The sequence below is a fragment of the Argiope bruennichi genome, chromosome 3 (assembly GCF_947563725.1).
Source record: "Argiope bruennichi chromosome 3, qqArgBrue1.1, whole genome shotgun sequence".
Taxonomy (NCBI): domain Eukaryota; kingdom Metazoa; phylum Arthropoda; class Arachnida; order Araneae; family Araneidae; genus Argiope; species Argiope bruennichi.
Window position 1 is genome coordinate 131,492,235 of NC_079153.1, and position 21,066 is coordinate 131,513,300.

General features: G+C 37.5%; 1 protein-coding gene across 6 annotated transcripts in view; it reads left to right on the top strand.

The window, feature by feature from the left end:
- Window positions 1–20,474, top strand: part of LOC129963061 (zinc finger homeobox protein 4-like) — a 233,777-nt gene extending 213,303 nt beyond the window's left edge. For all 6 annotated transcript variants that reach the window (XM_056077088.1, XM_056077091.1, XM_056077089.1 and 3 more), the window contains 2 exons: window positions 7,727–11,136; window positions 11,663–20,474. In XM_056077088.1, coding sequence (XP_055933063.1) covers window positions 7,776–11,136; window positions 11,663–18,375 — 10,074 coding nt within the window. In that variant the 5' untranslated portion in view covers window positions 7,727–7,775 and the 3' untranslated portion in view covers window positions 18,376–20,474. The remainder of the gene's footprint in view (window positions 1–7,726; window positions 11,137–11,662) is intronic.
- Window positions 20,475–21,066: the final 592 nt, after the last annotated feature.

The following is a 21,066-nucleotide window of genomic DNA, read 5'->3' on the forward strand; positions in this document are numbered from 1 at the left end:
ATATTAAATTCTTAAATGTGGAGAGTAAATTTTAATTACCTGACGATTAATTTTTCAAACTTCTTCGCATAAAAAATAGAGAATAAAGCCCCTACGGAGGGAGCAAATCCCTAGATAATCATAATATAGGGGAATTATATAAACTTCTATGAAAAGCTATAATTGAATATAAGTCAAATCAATGGAGAGTAATTTAAACAGCTTTCAGTTTCCTGTAAGTATTATATTGAATATTTTCTATTAAGAACTCTGATAATTAAGTTATAGATGAAATATCAGATCCTAGAGATTGAAAATGTATATTAAAAATATTTCTATCAGAAATATGCTTAGTCTCTCTGCTTTATTTGGATTCAAATCATAGTGACAAGTATATGGCTGGAAAAGTTTTTATTAAAATCTAATACTGTATTCATTATATTAATATTTAATTGAGATAGTTTGCATATGTTAGCATAATAAAGAATATTTACTTTAAAATATTCTATTTTTAATTGACTCACATCCTTTAAAAAAATCATCCCGTGTTTGACTTAACCATTTGCTCATACACACATTACAAAGCAAATGTTTCTATTCATGATCTAACGTTTTCTTTCTTCACATTCAAACACCCACCAAAGTTTTTCATTTTTTATTGCTTTTTTTTTTCTTTCCTTTCAATAAATTTATTTTGCTTTCACGTTGTAAAAGACTTTGCTATCAAGTTTCTATGTTTTTTTTTATCCTGATTTAATCCACTTTGTCAATTGATATTTCGTTCCCTTTCCTGGTCTGCATGAACAATGAAGCAAATTTTGCGTATCATCATTAGCACCGAAATTTCACAGCCACCACAGATCCGCACAATGGCTTATACGTCGCCAATGAGTTTGAATGAAGGACCTGATTCCTTCACAAAAGATCGTTACACACTGGACGTAATTTCATTTACTATTACGATCAACTTCCCTAGAGGTGGCCACGAAAAAAGAGCAAGAAGTTCCTCTCGCTCGAACTTATTCCCATCGTGTAATCGTCTTACATCTAATCAAAATGTCGCGCATGGGACAGTTCTGGTCATTACGGGCAATCCGAAGGCCACGAACCGCTGATGAATTGAAGCACCGGAAATGCGTGAGCGACACCCACCCCTTGGATGAATATGGACGACACGAAATTATCATTTAATTGTTTCTTGGCGAGCCTGTCCGCTTTGGTAAGCTCTTTACCTTGACCAGTTGTGATTTAGTGCTACCGTGCGGTGGCGCAGACTGTCATTTTGGGAAGTGGAGGGGAGAGCAAGGCAGAATGACAATTATTATTTTTTTTACTGCATACTGGCTGCTTTTGTTTTTGGAATAAGTTTTAATTAAAACGAGTGCGCTGCAGCCTATTGTTCTCGATATCTGATGACGTAATCGTTCAATGGCTGATTTGAAATCTTGTAAAGTAAAATTTTCATCGAGGCTCATGAAAATCTGGTTTGCATTTTATTCTAAGGATTTCTGTTATATGTTTTAACAGGTGTTATTTCAAAACGTGTTAGTTATCTTCATATGTCTATCAGAAGATACGATAAAAAGCAATACACCGTGTCCTGTCCAATTCGCATTAACTTTTCTGGTCTAAATTAGTTCTGGTCTGCTAAAAAATCATTGCTTACTTACTTATTTACGAAAAACGGAATGAGAACAAAAACTTCGGATATGAAATGTATCAGTTTCTATTCTACAATTAAATTTAAAATTGCGGATTTCTTTTATGTGAATAGAGCTAATAGATTAAACAATAAACGCTTGTAGTTTATTGAGACAAGCTTCTTCTATAATTTATAGTTTTAGAAAAATCATCTTATATGAGATAATACAGAATACTGTCAAAAATAAAAATAAATTCTTTTAAAGCGTGAAATGTAGCTATATTTAATTCACTTCTTAAAATGAATGAATAGCAGAGTATTCGATCCATTATGGCTATCTGATAAAGGTAGTTTCCAATTTACTCTCAAATTGAGCTTGTTCACGGATTTCTTTCAAAATGACATTTCTGGGTTAAAACTGACTGATTAAATGTTGGTCGTTAGCATATTCTATTATAAATTAACCTTTTCCGAGCCGCAAACGAATGTAAGAAGTAAGATTAATCACTGGAGACAAAAAGCATTGTGAATTGAGATAGGCGATTCCATATTCCTACCAGCAGGTGGCCATGAAGTCAAAAGTCTTTTCTACCTCCTTCCTATATCTAGTTTCGAGGCGTTTTCTTTTTCCTTCATTTCGAGTCGTGATGATTTCTTTTTCCGAAAATGTTTACATGATTTCTTTCGAATTCCAAGAGAATATGTTAATTTGTGTGAAATTGCATCTTCTCCAAACTGGCGCCATTGGAGGTGGTGTCGCTCCCGACCGATTTCTTATTTTGCCCTACCTGTATATAAATCTCAATTGGTTTTTTAAAAACTTAATTAACTTTATCAATTGCTGCTGTTGAATTAATAACTGGACGCAATTAAAACAATCGTTGCCAACTTATATAATTTCTCACAAACATGACAGAAAAAATAACAATACCAAATTTTTCCTGAGTTGATTATTTCATTATATATAGTCCGAGCAAGAAATTGCAGTCGGTTTGAATTGGAATAAGAAATCTAAGTGGCTTCTCCAATTAATAATACTGAAAACAGTAGAATTTTCGTGTTATTTTTATTTATTTATTTTGCATTAAATTATTTGCATAAAATCTTTAAATGGAAACCATTCTGAAAGCTTAGGGCTGTTTTGAACTTTTAAAAATATAATCAATTTACATTCTTCCATTTATACCTTAATGACTTGTGAATTAATCGGTCTTTATTGCGAATACTTCACTTACAAGCATCTAGTAAAAGACGGTGCTTCATTGATACAAGCAATGAAAGTACAAGCCTCATTAATGAAAATTTTGGCATAATTTAGTAACGGGATATTTTCAAGACAATTGAAATAATACTTTCCTCCCCTGCTGACGCCCTTCTGTGATTGATAATGTTCCACCCTAGCACAACCAATGTGAAAGAAGCTCACAATACTCTTGATTCCATTTTTTCCAAGAACTACGAGGCAGAAGTTCAAGACCTCACGATAACAGGTATTAAACGTCTACTCGGAATCTTCCAAAGTGTTGCTTACAAAATGTCAATTGCATATACTTGCCGTATATAAGTCACTCCTCAAACAATGCAATGCTTTTTCTTCTGTGTCCGCCACTATCTTCCTCTCGCTTGGTCACTGACCCGCAGAGCTGGTGTGGTGACCTTGCCGCAGGCGGCACCTTCTCTGTGTGTGCCAGTGTCACATCGCGATATTGGAGACCGCAGCACGCTACATTTTAGCACTGATGCATTCGGCAGGGGGATGAATGCATTGTAGACGGACAGCATGCGGAAAGCGGTCTTCTACCCTGGGGCTGTAGCCGTGTTGGAACATTGTTTTGTAATGTATTGTCTGTGAACTGATTTTAGCATTTCACTTATCACACCAAAACAGTGAACTGAGGACAACCGGACTTACTTTCTTTTTACGCCCTGAGACATTTTATTGTTTATTTTGACTCTCGCTTTTGCAACCTTTCCATTTTCATCCGTTATTATGTGCATTTCCTAAATAGACTTTACTTTTGTCAATGTATTAAATATTAAAAGATGAAATATGTATTTTGATGCATACCTTATCTTGAGCTTAATCGCATGCGTAAAAAATAATGATATATAAAAATCGATCTTTGATTTGTATACAAGTATTTTTTGAGTGGAATCTACAAAATTTTACATGGTTTAGGAATATGCAGCTGAATGAAATTTATTTTCCTTCTATATTTAAAATCCTCTCAAGTCGATTTATAGATTTTAAAATCTCATATATGATTGTATCATTTTTCAAATTTAACTTTCAATAGTTTAATCTATTATAATTGTTTAAAATTAACAAATATATTATAACGAAAAAGCTATTACATTGTAATTCTAATAATAAATAGAGGAAAAAAAACAAACATTGCCGTTGTGTTTGTATATAAAAAAAAATAATCGTTGTTCCCCAAACTCCAGATTCCCACTACTGTGCCACTGTGTGTGAGATTACACAATGCTAGTCCATGGGAACTTCTTTGTGATTAAGTAAGAAAACTTACATGAACAGAGGCAAGGGATTATAACAAAGAAAATGCCAGAGGTAGGTGAACGAGCTCGCTGTGTCACCCTGATAGATGAAGCCTACCCATCTTTCATTGCAGATAGACCGAATGCTGTCATCCCTATTAGCTGACACAATTAGGATCGCGAGCCATGCATGAAATTCGGGTCTCTTCTTGTTACTTGGTTTAGCTGCTGGCTCGATGGGGTTGTTGGGAAGGAAAAATTCACTTTCTACTAGATATCGTTTTATAACAAATTTTCATTTTTCTGTTTTTCTCGAATAGCATTTGAATATAAATGTTAATTTTTAGAACAGGTGGAATTTCAAATTTCTTTTACATAATGAGATTTATAAAACCAAACAAATAGTTTCTCCACCCTTTCTGATATCTTCATATTGACGTTCTGTTCTTATTTTCCATCATCAACAATCGATCCAGCTGTTTATATTGATGGTAATGGGATAAAATAAAGTTATAAAATAATCGATATGCTAATTAAAAGCCGAAAAGATATAGGCATAAAAGAAGTGAAATTCGAATGATTAATGGCCCGATAATTGTTACATATAGATATTTCTAACCAGTTGATATTCTAACCAGTTACATATAGATTTTTTCTAAATTTCTAGTTGAGCTTTTGTATCTCCCATGCTGAAAATATTAAGTTTTTTCCTTTTTTTAAATTTTTTAACAATTTAATGATTTTTTTTTTTAATTTAAAGATTCTAATGATGTTAAAGTAATTTTAAAACTAAAAAAATAAATAATAAAAAAAATTTAACGTAGCATTAGACAATTATGTCTTTTAAAATTCTATAATCATAATTAGATTTAATTTAACACTGTAGTTATCAAAAGGGAATGGTAAAATTTTCAATAGAAAAAATGTCGTATACTTTTTGTTTTAATAAAAGAACTTCATAACTATCAGAGTTCATTAAAAAAAATTTTTGAGGAATTTTTTAAATGAAAAATGCATAATATTACTTACAGAAATTAATATAATTCGTAAGAAAGAAAAATAATTCTTAACATAATTTTTTCTAGAAATTTTTTTAGTAAAATTATTGCATTTTATTCATTCATTTCTGATATAATTGTGATTATTTAAAATCGGTGCGAAATTCCTATTTTATATTAAAGATATATTAATTAAAGAGCCCCATTAGGGATATTTTTCTGTTAACATGTAGAAAGTTATGATAGTAAGTCTGATGGAATGCTGATCCATTTCAAAAGTTTTAACCTTGTGTCAAAATGATAAATAGGAAATGTTTAGTCAATGAAATGTTTTCCACTTTTTTATTGCTATGTTTTCTATCAACATTAGAATTTTCGCTAAAGAATATTCGATTTATAAGCACGTAGTGTTTGTTACAATAAAGTCTCAAAAATAGGTGACGTGCGTGACGTCATAACATTCCACCTGCTAGCGCTACGTCAAATTAAATTTGATTAAACCAATATCATCCATAGTAATCGAAGGTCCCGCATGTGCAAACGAAACACTACAGATCAGAAAAAGTCATTGCCCCACCTGAACAAATAAGCAATCGTATTTTTGGAACGATTAAATTATCAGGATTTTTTTGTCAATCAAATGTATTTTCTGAGTCATATGATCTCTCCATCATTTTCCAAGAAGGATGACTGTTTGCTAAATCGCTCTTCTGTCCCCAATTTTACGAAAGCTTTCAAACAGTTTCTGATAAGAACTCTGTGTAAAGGTAACTTCTGCCATGTCGGGGTTTTTTCTCTACTACCGATTTCCATGTTTTCCTCCCACGCACAACAGTGCGGAATAAATTGGCGTCTGAAAAGGAGAAATCGTGACGTTTCTCCCAGCTTTCCTTATGCCTAACATTAAAAGGGTCGCACACACCATAAAGCTCATAAATTATCACTACAGGTCGAACAGTGAAACCTCACTCGAACTGTAAATTTAACGCGAATTGTTCCGGAGTTAATTTGAGTGTGATTTTCTCGAATTTCGGCTCGCTAATTCATGCAAATGGTTTCTGCGTCCCAACATCCGGTTTTCTCAGAATCGTTCGGAACTAACTTATAGGGCGACAATGCCTTGCCTCCGAATAAATCCACACAACGCTTTATTCCGTCCCGTCATTTATTTAATCGCTTTGTTCCAGCGCTGTGTGTCTCCTCCTCGAGACTCGTTAAAGTCCATTTTATTCGGTTGTGTGTGTGTGTATTATTTTAAAAACAAAGAAATCCAGCTTAAGTATGTGGAAGCATTTCTTCTGGCCGGTAACGCCCAGTTTTTTGGTAAATTATGCTTCCTTTTTGATGCTATGGTTATAAACGCCTTATATCTTCCATCGCGTTGCATAATGGGGTTGCCTCATACAAAGAGGTTCCTTCCATGCTTTATGAGTTCGTCTTGATGCATATGAGCGAATGCGCTTTATTACCGAGAGAGGCTACCTCACTATTGGTGCGTTCGCACGCACTGCTCGTTATGCATGCCAAATGACGGCGTGAGTGTTGAAGCTATCCTTTAGAGTTGTCTTCTTCAACTGTCGAACCGGATGGCCGAACATCAGTACCGGTAAACTGGTTTAGCGAGTCAGCCATTAGAGGGCGGATTATAACTCCAGTCATTTTGATGCAATTACACCTTAACTACGCGCTTGCCGCTTTTGTCCACATATATCGGTGTGCGCGCTCTTTTGAATTATGTTTGTCTTTTTATTTTCCCCCTCCGTCTGTGCTTGTTATTTTACTCTCTCTTTCTCTCGCTGCTTAATAGTTTCTTTTTTCCCCTTCGTTTCGAGCCTTAAGTGGTAAAGTTGGCGGGAGTCTTTTCGTATTTTATTTGTATTTTCCGTTTCTTTTGCCTGGGATGTTTCGCGGCCGATGGCCATTGTGACGATTTGTGAAAGCATGTTTAATGCCTTCAAAGTACGCGATTCCAGGCTATTTGTAAGCAATTTATGGAAAATATTAACGGATCTGTGCTTTAGAATTACCACGTGATAACGCGTGCCCGCTTATTTTGTTTACATCCATACCAAGCGCTTTTTTTTTCTAACGAAGCAATCGTCCCAAACGCTTTGACAAAGCCGAAACTCTTTGAATTACTTTATTTCTTTTGTGAGATGCTTTTAAATCAATTTTGTGAATTAAATATTTTTCGTTGGATTTGCTCTCAGAAATTGTTGTAATGAACATTTATATATAGTGGAGTGACAATTTTCTTCTTAAACCTTTATATTAAATTATATTATTATCTAAAACCTCAGATTCTTTGGAAGTAACGTTTCAATTCAGATTTTTAAACTCTTGACCCATCAAGACTGTTATAAGAAAAGTGGCATATATTCAGATTTATTGATTTTGAGGTTTTCCTCCTGCAGTTTTTGTTAGAATTGAAAGGTGATGCCAAGGTCGAAATTTTATCTGTTTACAAGTAAGAATTAATGGGATTCTAGAAATAAAAAGAACTAAATGCATGATTTTGTCTGTTTCTTCATCATGCCTCTACATTTATATAAATGTGTTTCTTTATGGGTTTTTTTGAGGTACTAAGCATTTTTTTCCGTCTTTGCAGTGGTGGATGGTACTCACGACCATGACATAGCAGACATTCATGAAGCAGCATGGATACAGATGTTCCTACCGTGGACACGGGCCAACAACAGCAACACTGCAGTAAGCAGGAGTCAGCGGACCAACAGCATCACCAGGCGACAGCGGTGCCATCGGTGGTAATGACGCCGGAGGAAGGTCAAGAGGCGGCGATGATCGCCGACCTCCAGCAGCAAATGAGGGTTCCTGAACGTCCATCAAGTTCCTCGCGAACTCCTTGCCCGAAGTTCAGCAACAAAAAATGCGATTCCTGCGGGCGGGAGTTTCACACTACAAACCACTATCTGGAACACGTGTGTGAAGTGTCGCCGCACGTGGGACTCAATTCTTCGACCACCCCTCCTTCCACGGACGGTGGTAGTAGACCTTGTTCTGTTCCTACCTCGCACTACCCGTCCGCGGGGGTCGGGGCTTCTACCAGCAGCATGTTTTGCAGCAGCGAACTGTCCAACAGTTCGGGCAGCGACGTGGAGAACTTTACCGGAAAGATCGTGTACAACCGGGACGGTTCAGCCTTCATCTTGGAGACGGGCGATTCGGATGCGCTCAGCGACGACGAAGGCAGCGATGAACTGCTCTCGCGTGCCGCTGAAGAAGCTGCATCCAGGGTGCCCACCTCGTCCCAGCTCATTCCACACATGGTGAATGCTCTCCACATCGCTAGAAACCCTGCATTGTACAATGCCCTCTATGGACAGGCGTACAGTTTCCTTCAAGAGAAAAACAAAGTTCCTGATGTCCCTGTTATGCACAGTTTTAGAGTTTTCACGGTGCGTGATGTAGCCAGTGAAAATACAGTTACTACTTCTTCTAGCAAACTGGACGAGGATGGTTCTCAAAAGAGGCCATCCAGCGTCAATAAGGCTAACTTTCCTATGGTAGACTATTCTTTTGTGCCGATAAAACCTATATTGATGTGTTTTCTGTGCAAACTTTCTTTTGGTTATTCGAAATCTTTCGTAGCCCATGCTATGGGTGAGCATAATATCAATCTGAATGAGGAAGAGAAGAATATTATGTCTCAAAAGAACACTTCGGCAATCATACAGGGTGTCGGGAAGGACAAAGAACCACTCCTATCATTCCTAGAACCTATGCCTAGTTCGGTTGCTCAGAACAGTGTAGGGAGTCAGAGTGGTAATATTTATGCCCAGTCATTGCAGAGCTCATGTACCAGTTCCTTCGGATCCTCGGATCCTATGACTAATCTGCTGAATGCCGTGTCCAGTGCAGTGGCTGGGGGTTACGGCTCCTCGGCGGTTACAACATTGGTCTCGGCCGTCTCGAGTCCTGTGGCGGCACTCTCAGAGATCAAGCCAAGCATGTCGAACAGTCGGACGACACCCTCTCTCTCTAGTTCCTTACTTGCTGCCGAAAGCGACGAGGCCTTAGCGCCAGAGTTGCAGGACTTGATGACGATAGAAAAGTTCGCTAAAGCTGCCGCAGATGCTGCGGAAGCAGAATCAGCGGCTTCTCTGTCGCCCAGAGAACGTAAGAACACCTGCTTCAACGGCCAGAGTGATACGCCACAAGAAGACCAAGACCTTAGGTTGAATCCATTTGACTGCAGCCCCCATCCTACTTTATCAACGGCTGCATCGATGGGTTCTCTTGACAGACCGACAAGTGCCGGTAGTCATGAAAGTATGTCTCCTGGCATGTCAAGGGTGTCTCCCAAAAACAATCCAATTACGAGTCCACTATTATCCACAGTTCCTTCACCGTCGTCAGCGACTAACAGTCCTGTTTGCATCTGTCCTCAACATCCGGATGGAAGGACAAATGGCGTTGAGTGCCCTAAGTGCGATCTTATCCTAGGCTCTTCAAGATCGCTTGGAGGTCACATGACCATGATGCACTCAAGAAATTCTTGCAAGACGCTCAAATGTCCGAAATGCAATTGGCATTATAAATATCAGGAGACTCTTGAAATTCACATGAAAGAAAAACATCCAGAAAATGACATGAGTTGTATGTACTGTCTCACTAATCAATCCCATCCCAGGTTGGCTCGTGGGGAAACGTATACATGCGGTTACAAACCTTACCGTTGCGAGGTTTGCAACTACTCTACAACAACTAAGGGCAACCTCAGCATTCACATGCAGTCAGACAAGCATATCAACAATGTGCAAGAATTGCAGAATGGTAATATTCAAGCCGAACATGTGATGCAGTCTCAACCTCTTGCAGCTCCTACCTCGATGCCTACACCACCGGCGGTTGATGCTGCAGCCAAAAAACCAGTCACTACCAGCAAACCAAAGGCCACATGGAGATGCGACGTATGTAATTACGAGACAAATGTGGCCCGGAATCTGCGCATTCATATGACGAGTGAAAAACATAATCATAATATGATGGTTCTTCAGCAGAATGTGAAACATATGCAACAAATATCTGCTTTCCAACAAGCTCAAGCACAGGCTCAAGCCCAAGCTCAAGCTATGGATCCTATGTTTCAGTTCCATCCGGGATTACTGCTGCCTTGCGATTCTCAATTGCAGCCAGAAGCAGCTTTGGCAGATATGGCTTACAATCACGCCTTACTTATGATGGCTACCCAGCAACAGCAACAAAGAGCTATGGCAGCAGCTGCTGCAGCAGCCGCAGCTGCAAGTGGAAAGAGTCCAATGGGAGCTCCTCTAAATCTTAGTGTTCCTCCTACTTTGGACATTGATCATCCAGATCCATCGTTACGGCCTGACGTTCCTTACGACGAAAATGGTAAATTGTTCCAGTGTTGCGTTTGTCATGTGTATTCTGCCGATACCATCGAGGCTTTGAATCAACATGCTCAACTTGACCGAACTCGTCAGCGTGAGGAAGAAGTCCTGATGGTAGTTGCTGGAACGTACATCTGTAAGCTGTGTACGTATAAGACAAATCTGAAAGCTAACTTTCAACTGCATTGCAAGACAGACAAGCATCTTCAGAGGTTGCAGCATGTTAACCATGTTAAAGAAGGCGGACCAAGTACAGAATGGAAACTGAAATATGCTAATGTCAGTAACCCTGTCCAAGTCAGATGTAATGCCTGTGACTATTATACAAACAGCATCCATAAATTACAGTTGCACATTGCTAATCCCAGACATGAAGCCAACGCGAGAATATTTGCTCATTTGCAGATGAGTGTTCATTCATTGAAAGCCGAAGCCCATTATTTCCATTGCAGGCTGTGCAATTTCTCCACCAAGGCAAAATTTAACCTCATTCAGCATGTGCATTCTATAAGACACTTACGACATGAAAACATGCGTCAAATGCAATTAAGGACCGAAGGAAGAGATATTGATGAAGATGTTCGAGATTATGTGCAAGTGAGAGAACTTAAAGGGAACGAAAAAATCATCTTCGATGCTGATGTGGGTAAGTAGGAGCTATTATCATTAGAAGATTATATTCATTTATTGTTTACGTCTTTACTTTGATAAAAATGTAGAATGCATTTTTAATATATTAATGTATTTTTAGAATTTAATTTCGATTTTATCCATTAAAAACAAGTGATAAAATTTCATAAATTTTAGAATTGGTTTTTGACATAACAATGTATTCTTCATTTGATTATTAATTTAAAGATTCCCATCCATCAAAGAAGAAATTAGATATCGCTAATTATTTATTGAAATTCCCTAAGCTAATGGTCTTGAATTTAATTAGAATTAAGCTATCTTATTACTTAAATTATGCGCATTTACACTTATTATTTAGTTTTGAAAAATATTCAATTTAAAAAAAATCATTTTTTATCTCTTGATAAAATTGCTATTTAATGCATAGCTTTATATTATATCACGATCAATTATTGCCTTTCAATATTCTGTAAAAGTCTACTCTTCTGAATTCACATATTATCACTATATGTACTTATGATACATTACATTGCTTTCAGATACTCCAGTACTAGAACTCAGTGATGAAAGTGCTTCAAAATCAGATGGCAAAGTAACCCCACCAAAGTCTGAAGAAAAGGCCTCTTCTGATTCAAGATTAAAGAAAGCACTATTAGAACAGCCGAAGCCAAGTACTCCAAGTGAAAGTACAGCCTCGAATTCAGAACAAACGCATCGTTGCCCATTTTGTAACTATACAAGTAATACTGAGGTTCGGATTCAAATGCATGTTGTTTCTCAGCATTTACCCCAGACTAACACCATCCCTTGCCCTCTGTGTCAAGAAGGCTGTAAGGATATCGGGGCCCTTGAAAATCATTTAATTGAAGTTCACAATGTTATTAAAGAAGGTGTTCAAAGGCTATTACTCATGGTTGACATGTCTAATATAGAAACTAAATCAGAACCTCAAGAACAGAAGGCGAAGTCGGAAGAGATATCGACTTTAAAACAGGAGACGCCTGAAGTAGATGGAAAGAATTCTCCAGAAAACAAAGATCGCGCATTAGAAGAATCTGGAGATGATCTATTTTGCACATTTTGCAACAAAAGTTTCTTCAACGTAGACGACTTATTTGCTCATCAGAGTGAACTGGGTCATATGGAACTCAAACCAACACCATCAGGTCTTGAATATCAGTGTTGGAAAAAGGGCTGTATGCAATCATTCAAAACATCTGCTGCTGTTCAATTGCATTTCAAAGAAACACATTCTAAAAAGCCCTTGCTCTCTGTTTCGGATCGCCATGTGTACAAATATCGGTGCAACCAATGCAGCCTGGCTTTCAAAACCTTGGAGAAACTGCAGTTGCATTCCCAGTATCATATGATCCGCGCTGCTACTAAATGTGTTCTTTGCGGCCGTAGCTTCAGATCAGTGATAGCTCTACAAAAGCACGTTGAAACGGCTCATACTGACATGACCAAAGAACAGATGGAACAGTACAAAGCAAGTTTAGCTAATAACCCACTTTTATCTAGCGGAGGCGGAGGAGTTCTGGACCCACAAACCACAGAACTATTGAAAAAAGAGAGCATCCGAGAAAGCATGGAGATCGTTGATGATATTGTGGATCTGGGGGCTGATAAGGAACCTTCACCATCACGTGACATGGAATGTGATCATTCTGAACTAGGAGAGGCTTCCTTAGAAAGTTCCGGGAACAATCAAGATGTACTCGAGGACTACATAAATAGTCAGAGTATGGCAGAAGATAGCTATAATGATCCTAACAGAAAATATAAATGCCATCGTTGCAAAGTGGCCTTTACTAGGCAGAGTTACCTGACGAGTCACAATAAAACACTATTACACAGAAAAGGTGAAAAGATGAGTTATCCCATGGAAAAGTATCTCGATCCTAATCGGCCTTTTAAATGCGATATTTGCATGGAATCCTTTACTCAAAAGAATATACTTTTAGTTCATTATAATTCAGTTTCACATTTGCATAAAGTCAAACTTAGTATGAAGGAAAATAATAGTAGTAGTAGTAGCACTTCTGTTTCATCAGTTTCCATAGCCACTAGTTCCACCGCTACTACAAGCACAGCTGTCTTCACTGCCCCATCTAGCAGTCCCAGCATGATTGCACCTACTAATAACTCATCTGCTTTAGATTTGGAAAAGAAACCATTTAAATGCAATATCTGTAAAGTAGCATATAGTCAAGGATCAACTCTTGACATTCATATACGATCCGTTCTGCATCAAACTCGAGCATCAAAGTTGCACGAATTGGCTATGACGGGACAAATCGACCTTAATGCCCCATTGATCGAGCGCTCTGAACAATCACCAAACGAACAACACTCGCAATTATTAATGCAACCACCGACTGTGACTAACGAAAGTTCCTCTTTAATACTGCCTCAAACCTCGCAGGTATCTGGCCCGGCCACAAGTGTTCCTTCTTCTGTCCAAACTCCAAAGATCCCAGATCTGACACAAGTTCCTGTGTGCACCACAGCAATGTCTGCTGCGGTCGCAACTATCACCAGTGCCTCTCCTCAGTTCCACTTATCGACTGACACGGCAACATCCAATGGCCTTGTGCCCACAGTTCCTCAGCCCCCCGTCCTAATGCCGTCTCAGGCTTCTTCACAGGCTCTCATAAATTGTTCCAGATGTAATGCTATTTTCATGTCTCACGATTCATTGCTTCAACATCAGCAGCTGTGCTGTTATTTTAATCCACAACAATCAAATGTCGGAAGGAGTACTCCAGTATCCTCTACACCTCAGCCACAACCACCTCCCACATCTGTGCCAACAAGTCTGCAATCTTCTTTGCGCCTCCCAAATATGCCAGAAAAAGAAGATTCCATGAAACCATCTCTTCTGTTCCCACAACTTGCAGAATCTACAAATTCTACGCCTCCTCAGTTAAGTCCTCAGATCAATCAATTGACAAATCAATTACCTATGAGACCGAAATGCCCCTTTCCTCGACCTAGACCTCTGGTATATAAACATTTGATTGAAAGCTTCGGCTTCGATGTCGTAATGCACTTCAATGAGAACAATCAGAGACGAAGAAAGGTCGAAAAGAAAGAAGTGGAAGAAAATACGACCAAAGAAAGCAGTACTGGAGACACATGCAAAGATGAAGCTAAATTGGAGGAAAACAAAAATGGTGATTCAGAATCCAAAATCCAAGAAGATAAAAATGGAGAAATTTCTGATTTACCGGAAATTAACCGGTCAGTTTGCGATATCTGTTCAAAGGAATTTTCCTGTATATGGGTATTAAAAACACACAGAGAAGAAATTCATAAAGAAATCGTGCCCATTGATTTAATTGTGAAATTTGCTGACAGTTTTAAAAAGTATTATGAAAAACATAATTCTGAGCAGCTCATGCTTCCTACTCCTTGTGAAGAAAATCTGAATGAAATGAACCCACCGACACCAAATGTAAGCTCTGAAACTCCTTTATGTCCTACTCCATCTTCTGTGACTTCTTCAAGCCAACAACCTCCTGCGACACCACCAGCTTCAAGTATACCGTCTCAAATATCTGATGTTCCTTCATCTGTGACGGCGAATCAAATGGCTGCCCAGTTACAATTTAATCAACTTCTGATGAGTATGGGCTTAGGAATGGGACTTCCTATGGGTATGAATCTGAATAGCATGAATATAAATATGAATTTTGCTGCTGCAGCGGCAATGAATCTTCATCCACCTCTAATACCAGTTCTTTTACCACCTCCAATGGATCCTTTAATGGCATCTGCATTTAATCATCCAATGATGCCAGGTGGAGTCGAATCCAGCTACTTTGCTGCCCAGCAAAAAATGATGCATCACCAGCAACAGCAACAAACTGCAGCAATGGCTGCTGCTCAAGCACAACAACAGAAAAGAGCGAGAACTCGAATTAATGACGAGCAGTTGAAAATACTGAGAACATACTTCGACATCAATAATTCTCCAACAGAGGAACAATTAATTGAAATGTCTGATAAATCAGGATTACCCCTCAAAGTCATCAAACATTGGTTCCGGAACACCTTATTCAAGGAAAGGCAACGCAATAAAGATTCTCCGTACAATTTTAATAACCCACCATCAACATTTTTAAATTTGGAAGAATATGAAAAAACAGGAGAAGCTAAAGTTGTGCCTATAAGTCGAAGTGATTATTTGTCGAAAATCGATGCTGATTCTACGAATCAAAGTGAAGATGGACGCAGCCTGGCAGATGACACTGATTCGTCTCAAGAAGATAAGGAAAAACATGAAAATGAGTATCAAACTCCTATTTGTGAAGAAAAACCTATTATTCCAAAAAGCGAATTGCCATCGTCATCAACATCAATTACTCCATCTGTGTCAATGTCTCATCCTATTCTGACATCTTCAACTCCAAAGGATGACTCTAAAGATATCTATGCCATGCATTCTGAATCTTCCTCACCTTCACCTCAGCCGTCCATCAACTTCAGTTCTGTTTCATCGATTACCGGCCCAATCATTCCTAGTGCATCCACCTCACCTCCAACTTCTGATTCGCCAAGGGGTTTCAACAGCCCCTCTTACTGTGGTTCTGGTTCCACCGGCGGTGGCAGCGGCAGTGGTAAGCGAGCTAATCGAACCCGCTTCACCGACTATCAAATCAAAGTACTCCAGGAGTTTTTCGAAACCAATGCCTATCCGAAAGACGATGATTTGGAGTACCTGTCGAAGTTGCTGAGCCTCAGTCCTAGAGTGATTGTGGTGTGGTTCCAGAACGCTAGACAGAAAGCTCGTAAAGTGTACGAGAACCAACCACCTGTTAACACCGATGATGATAGCGCTGGAAAGTTTCAGAGAACACCGGGTCTCAACTATCAGTGTAAGAAATGTTTACAAGTTTTCCAGCGATATTACGAGCTTATTAAACATCAGAAAAGTTCTTGTTTTAAAGACGAGAACCCTCTAGCCATGCAAATGAAAGCGGCTACTGCAGCTATCGATGAAAAATCTCAAGGCAGTAGCGTATCAGATACATCCTCAATCACTAATAGGGTACCAGATAAATTCCCACAGAATGGCACTTATCGATGTGATAAATGCAGTCTTTCATTCCCACGCTTCGATCACTGGAGAGAACACCAAATTGTGCATATCATGAACCCCAATCTTTTCCCTAATTACTCCCCAAATTCCTCCTTTGGTATTCTGCAGTACGAGGCTCAGCAACCTCCAACGCCACCACTAAAAAGAAAAATGTCCGAGGAAGAAGAGATGAAAGAAAGTGGTGATCAACCGAAAGATAAACGTCTGAGAACAACAATTCTGCCTGAACAGTTAGATTATTTGTATCAGAAATATCAAATCGAAAGCAACCCAAGTCGTAAAATGTTGGAGAATATTGCAAGAGAAGTAGGACTAAAGAAACGTGTTGTGCAAGTCTGGTTTCAGAACACACGAGCGAGAGAACGAAAGGGTCAATTTAGAGCACATCAACAAGTTATACATAAACGGTGTCCATTTTGCCGAGCTTTGTTCAAGGCTAGATCTGCTTTAGAATCCCATCTTGCTACAAGGCATGCAGATCAGTATACGCGAGGTGATATCAATATTGATTCACTTCCTGATGGTGAAATGGATTCAAACCCAGAAACGCCTTCTACATCCAATGCTTCAGAAGACATCAAAAATAGCATATATCCTGGCTTTTCATCTTGTACAACAACAACTGCTTCAGCACCTAGCTTTACCACGCAGAATCTAGAATCCATGCAAAGCTCGATGAAAAAATATTATGAAGATTCCTTAAAGAAATATTTAGACGATCTTGCTTATCCTAGTGGCAGTTCAAAAGAAGCCGCTTCTTCACCAGCTGCTGATCTCACCTCAAAACCAGCTAAACCACCTGGAGACAAACCGATTGGTCAGGTTGGCGATTCACCTCTGGATTTGAGTAAACCCGTAAAAGTTTCCATCGATGGTGAGAAGAGTAGTGATGGAGCCCCAACAAATTTAAGCGATAAGAGTTCTGAGGATGGAATGAATAAAAGCTACCTAGGCTGTGACGATGCTAGATCAGAAACTCATTCCGAATCAACTGAAAATATGGATTTCGATGATCATATGGACATTTCTCATGAAAGCAACCCTACATCGCCATCAAATGCAGGGCATCAGAGTAGCGGTGGAAAAAGGTTTCGAACGCAAATGTCTACCCTTCAACTGAAAGTCATGAAATCCGTATTTGCAGATTACAAAACGCCGTCAATGGCTGAATGCGAAACAATGGGTCGAGATATCGGACTGCCCAAAAGAGTTGTTCAAGTATGGTTTCAGAATGCAAGAGCTAAAGAGAAAAAGGCTAAATTAGCTTTTCTTAAAGCTTTTGGCCATGAAATGGATATGCCTAAACCTCCAGAAGAATGTACTATCTGTAAAGTCAAGTATAATGTTAAGTTTTCAAATACTAGTATGCAAGATCACTTATTCTCTAAACGTCATCTGGAAAACTTAAAAGCCCACATTACAAATATGAAAAAACTAACTGAAGGGCAAGACAACATGGACAGGTTAGACCACTCTCCGGCCACACCAGGAAGTATGCTCAATCATCTTGTTCAGTCGCAGCACTCTTTACACCAAGAGGACGCCGATTTGCTGGGATCTTCCGCTGCGTCATCCGGGGGCAACCCACCTAGTCTGATGCAGCAACTGCACATGATGGGTCTCCAACAGATGCCAGGCATGCCTATGCCCATGGGCTTACCGGGCTTCCCCAGTGCAAGCAATGGTCCCACCAACCTCCTCAACGTGAACGCAGCTGGGTCTCCACCGAACTCTGTTGCTTCCATCTCTTCAAACAACTCGCAGGCGCCTAAAACAGACACTGCGAAAGATCACCCTGTGACAAGTAAATGCAATAACAACAACAACGCTGGCGTTGGAGATGCAACAGAAAATAAGTCTTCAGACAACCAATCGCAGCAGAATACAGCCACGTCCACTTCAAATCAAATGCCACTGGTGCGAAAGGACGAAAAGAAGGATACTTCGGACGTTCCAAACGGAAGTAACAGCAGCAATACCTCCCAGCAACAACAACAACGTCCTGGCAACATGGCAGATTTCCCCATGCCCACCACAGAAGCCGGCGGCTTGTTTCCCTACATGTATGCCGGATTTCCAGGCTACTATGCCGGACTTTCGGGTGCATTCTTCCACCCAAGCATGTATCCAGGTAGGAATAAACTATGACAAGAATCCCTATCTTCTTAAGCCCTTTTTTCAACTGTGATGCTGTGTAGTTGTAGTTATGCGAAGTGAACTCATTTTTGCTTTTTTTAAGTGGGGAAGAAAACAAAAATCGAGAGAACTTATACGATTTCATTTTTTCCCCCAGCGAGTTGGGACTTGAGACTCGACTGTTGCATATACATTTTTTTCCTAGCTCGTACGATGCAATTCCATACCATGTACATGTATTTTATCATTGTGTTAGTAATTTATTAGCCATTTTTTCGTGCAGGGTTGAATATTAACAGCAATTCATGTGCTTTTTTCACAGCATTTTTTTCTCCATCTCGTTTGAGATAAGAAGTGACGTGATAGTGCCGAGGCAGATTTATTTATCACTTTTTTTCACCACTTTCGCAACCTGTTTCTCTGCACTGCTGAATACTTCATCCAATTATTCGTCTGAAAAAAAGCTCTTTTGCATTTCTTTGTTGGCATTCCTGATTTTTCTCTCCTTTTTTTCTCCTTTGTTTTCAACACGTGCACTTAAACTTCTGATACATCTTCTAAAAATTGCACGCCATGTTGTAAATGACTTTCTTTATGATGAGTAATAAAAAAACAAACATGGCTTTCTAGTGAAATAGCTCTACTGTCTCAAAATGTTGAAATGGTTATTTTCAGATATTCGTAAATTTTGTTGATTTTCATATTTAAAAGATTTGTTTTTATCTATTCAAAATTTTATTACAAAAGTTGAAACTTTCAGAAAACGCCATAATTATTTTATAAAATATTGAAACTAAACCTACCTCATTTATTGATTGGTTTTATTTTATTCACAGTTATTTCTTAAATTTTCAACTATAAACAACTTTTGTTTTTTTTATGTGTAAATATTTGCCTGTTATAAAAGCAATTGTCTGGTGCCTTAAACATGATTATTATTTTTACTAATTATAAAAGAATGTATAAATATGAGAAATAATTTTCCATGTTTCTTAATTAAATTTATTTCTGTTTAAAATATATAAAAATTACACAAGCCTGCTTAGTAGAATTTCAGTATTAGTTTATATATTGTGACCAAATTTGATGTACAGAATTGAAATTTTATTACTTTTTTTTTTGTATTGTGTATTATAATTTTATGATTTGGTTTACAGAAGTTGTGTGTTAGATTCTATTTAATATAACTTATGTGATGAATTTGTATGCTGATGAAATCAAAATTATGACTAAAAATTGGATCAGTATAAAAATAACGGTTTTGTTTTTGCATTTGAATTGAAATATTAAAATTAGAATGTATAACATATGATTTTAAAATAAGATTTTTAAAGAATTACTTCTTGGTTCTATAAAAAAATTCATACGTTTATAGATTAGAGCTATATATTGAAATAAATTATTTCTATGTACAGAATATTTTAACTTGATAAGAATTTGTTTTTAGCCGATATCAAACAGAATGAACAAAAAATTTTAAAGATGTAAATATTTCCCAATTTTTAACTCCGTACATAGCTTTAGCGAAAGAGCATAAATTGTTTAAATAGAAGATGTTTATCCAAAGATTCATTTCCATTTCTTTAATATCATTGAAATCCTCATCCTCAAAAGAGGATAAATGGAAATGTCACATGTTCGTATGAAATAAACCGTTATTTTTATAAGGATTTCTGTTTCCTTAGTGCCTTACATGACCAAAGTATTACCACAGGGAAATATTGCAATCAAAATGAAAATTGCATGTTATAATTCTTTGCATGTGTATAAAATCTAGCGTATAGAAAGAAGCATGAATGCTTTTTTTTTAGCTTTTATTTTCTTTTCTTTCATCTTTGCTATAAAAAACAGTCGCACTTTTTTTTTTCTTTTTTGAAAATCGTTTGACGAATGAGAAAAGTATGAAAAAAAAAAGTTCTTTGTGAGCTGTTTTGTATCAATAGCGCTGTTGACTGACTGTGTGTGGAAAAACGTTATTATTATTTTTGTTTTGTTTTGTTTTGTACATATGATGGTCGATGCAGATGCATTTTTTATGTTTGCACCGTATCTTGTATCAATAGTTCAACAAAAATGAACTGTGTAAAATAAAATTTGCCATCGTGAAAAAAGTAGTTATTTATTTATTTTCTGTGTTTCTTTATTTTGTAGTCTGTGTAGTTTGTCATGTGCATGTAACTTAAAGTAGATATATTTAAAAGAGAATGCTTATGTGTATTTGTATTGTTGTTTGTATAGACTGTTTATATTCTCTCCATTAGTTGGATTTTTTTTTCTCAATATTCTTAATTACAAAAATTTTCGAAGAACCCTCATCATCTTAATTTGAAATTATTTGAATAACTTTCAATAATTTTTTTTAATACACCATATTAATTACACATCCTGTAATACTAATTACATTTTTAGAACGGTTTATAAAGTCAAATTTATCACAACTAAATTAGAAGAAAATTTCCTTACATTTTGGTTTTCTCAGAAATATAATTAAAGAAAATAGTTTTTTTTTCTCACTTGGAATTTTTCTATTTCAGTCCTTTTTCTATCTCTTGGATGTCAGTTCCTATTTTCTTCATATATTTTAGAATAGTACATTTAAAAAAAATTATCCTGCTTAGAAGAAATCAGTAATTTCATCAAACTTCTGGCTGGTGATTTTTTTTCTGTTGTTCATATTTTGAAGGAAAAAAAATATTCAATGTC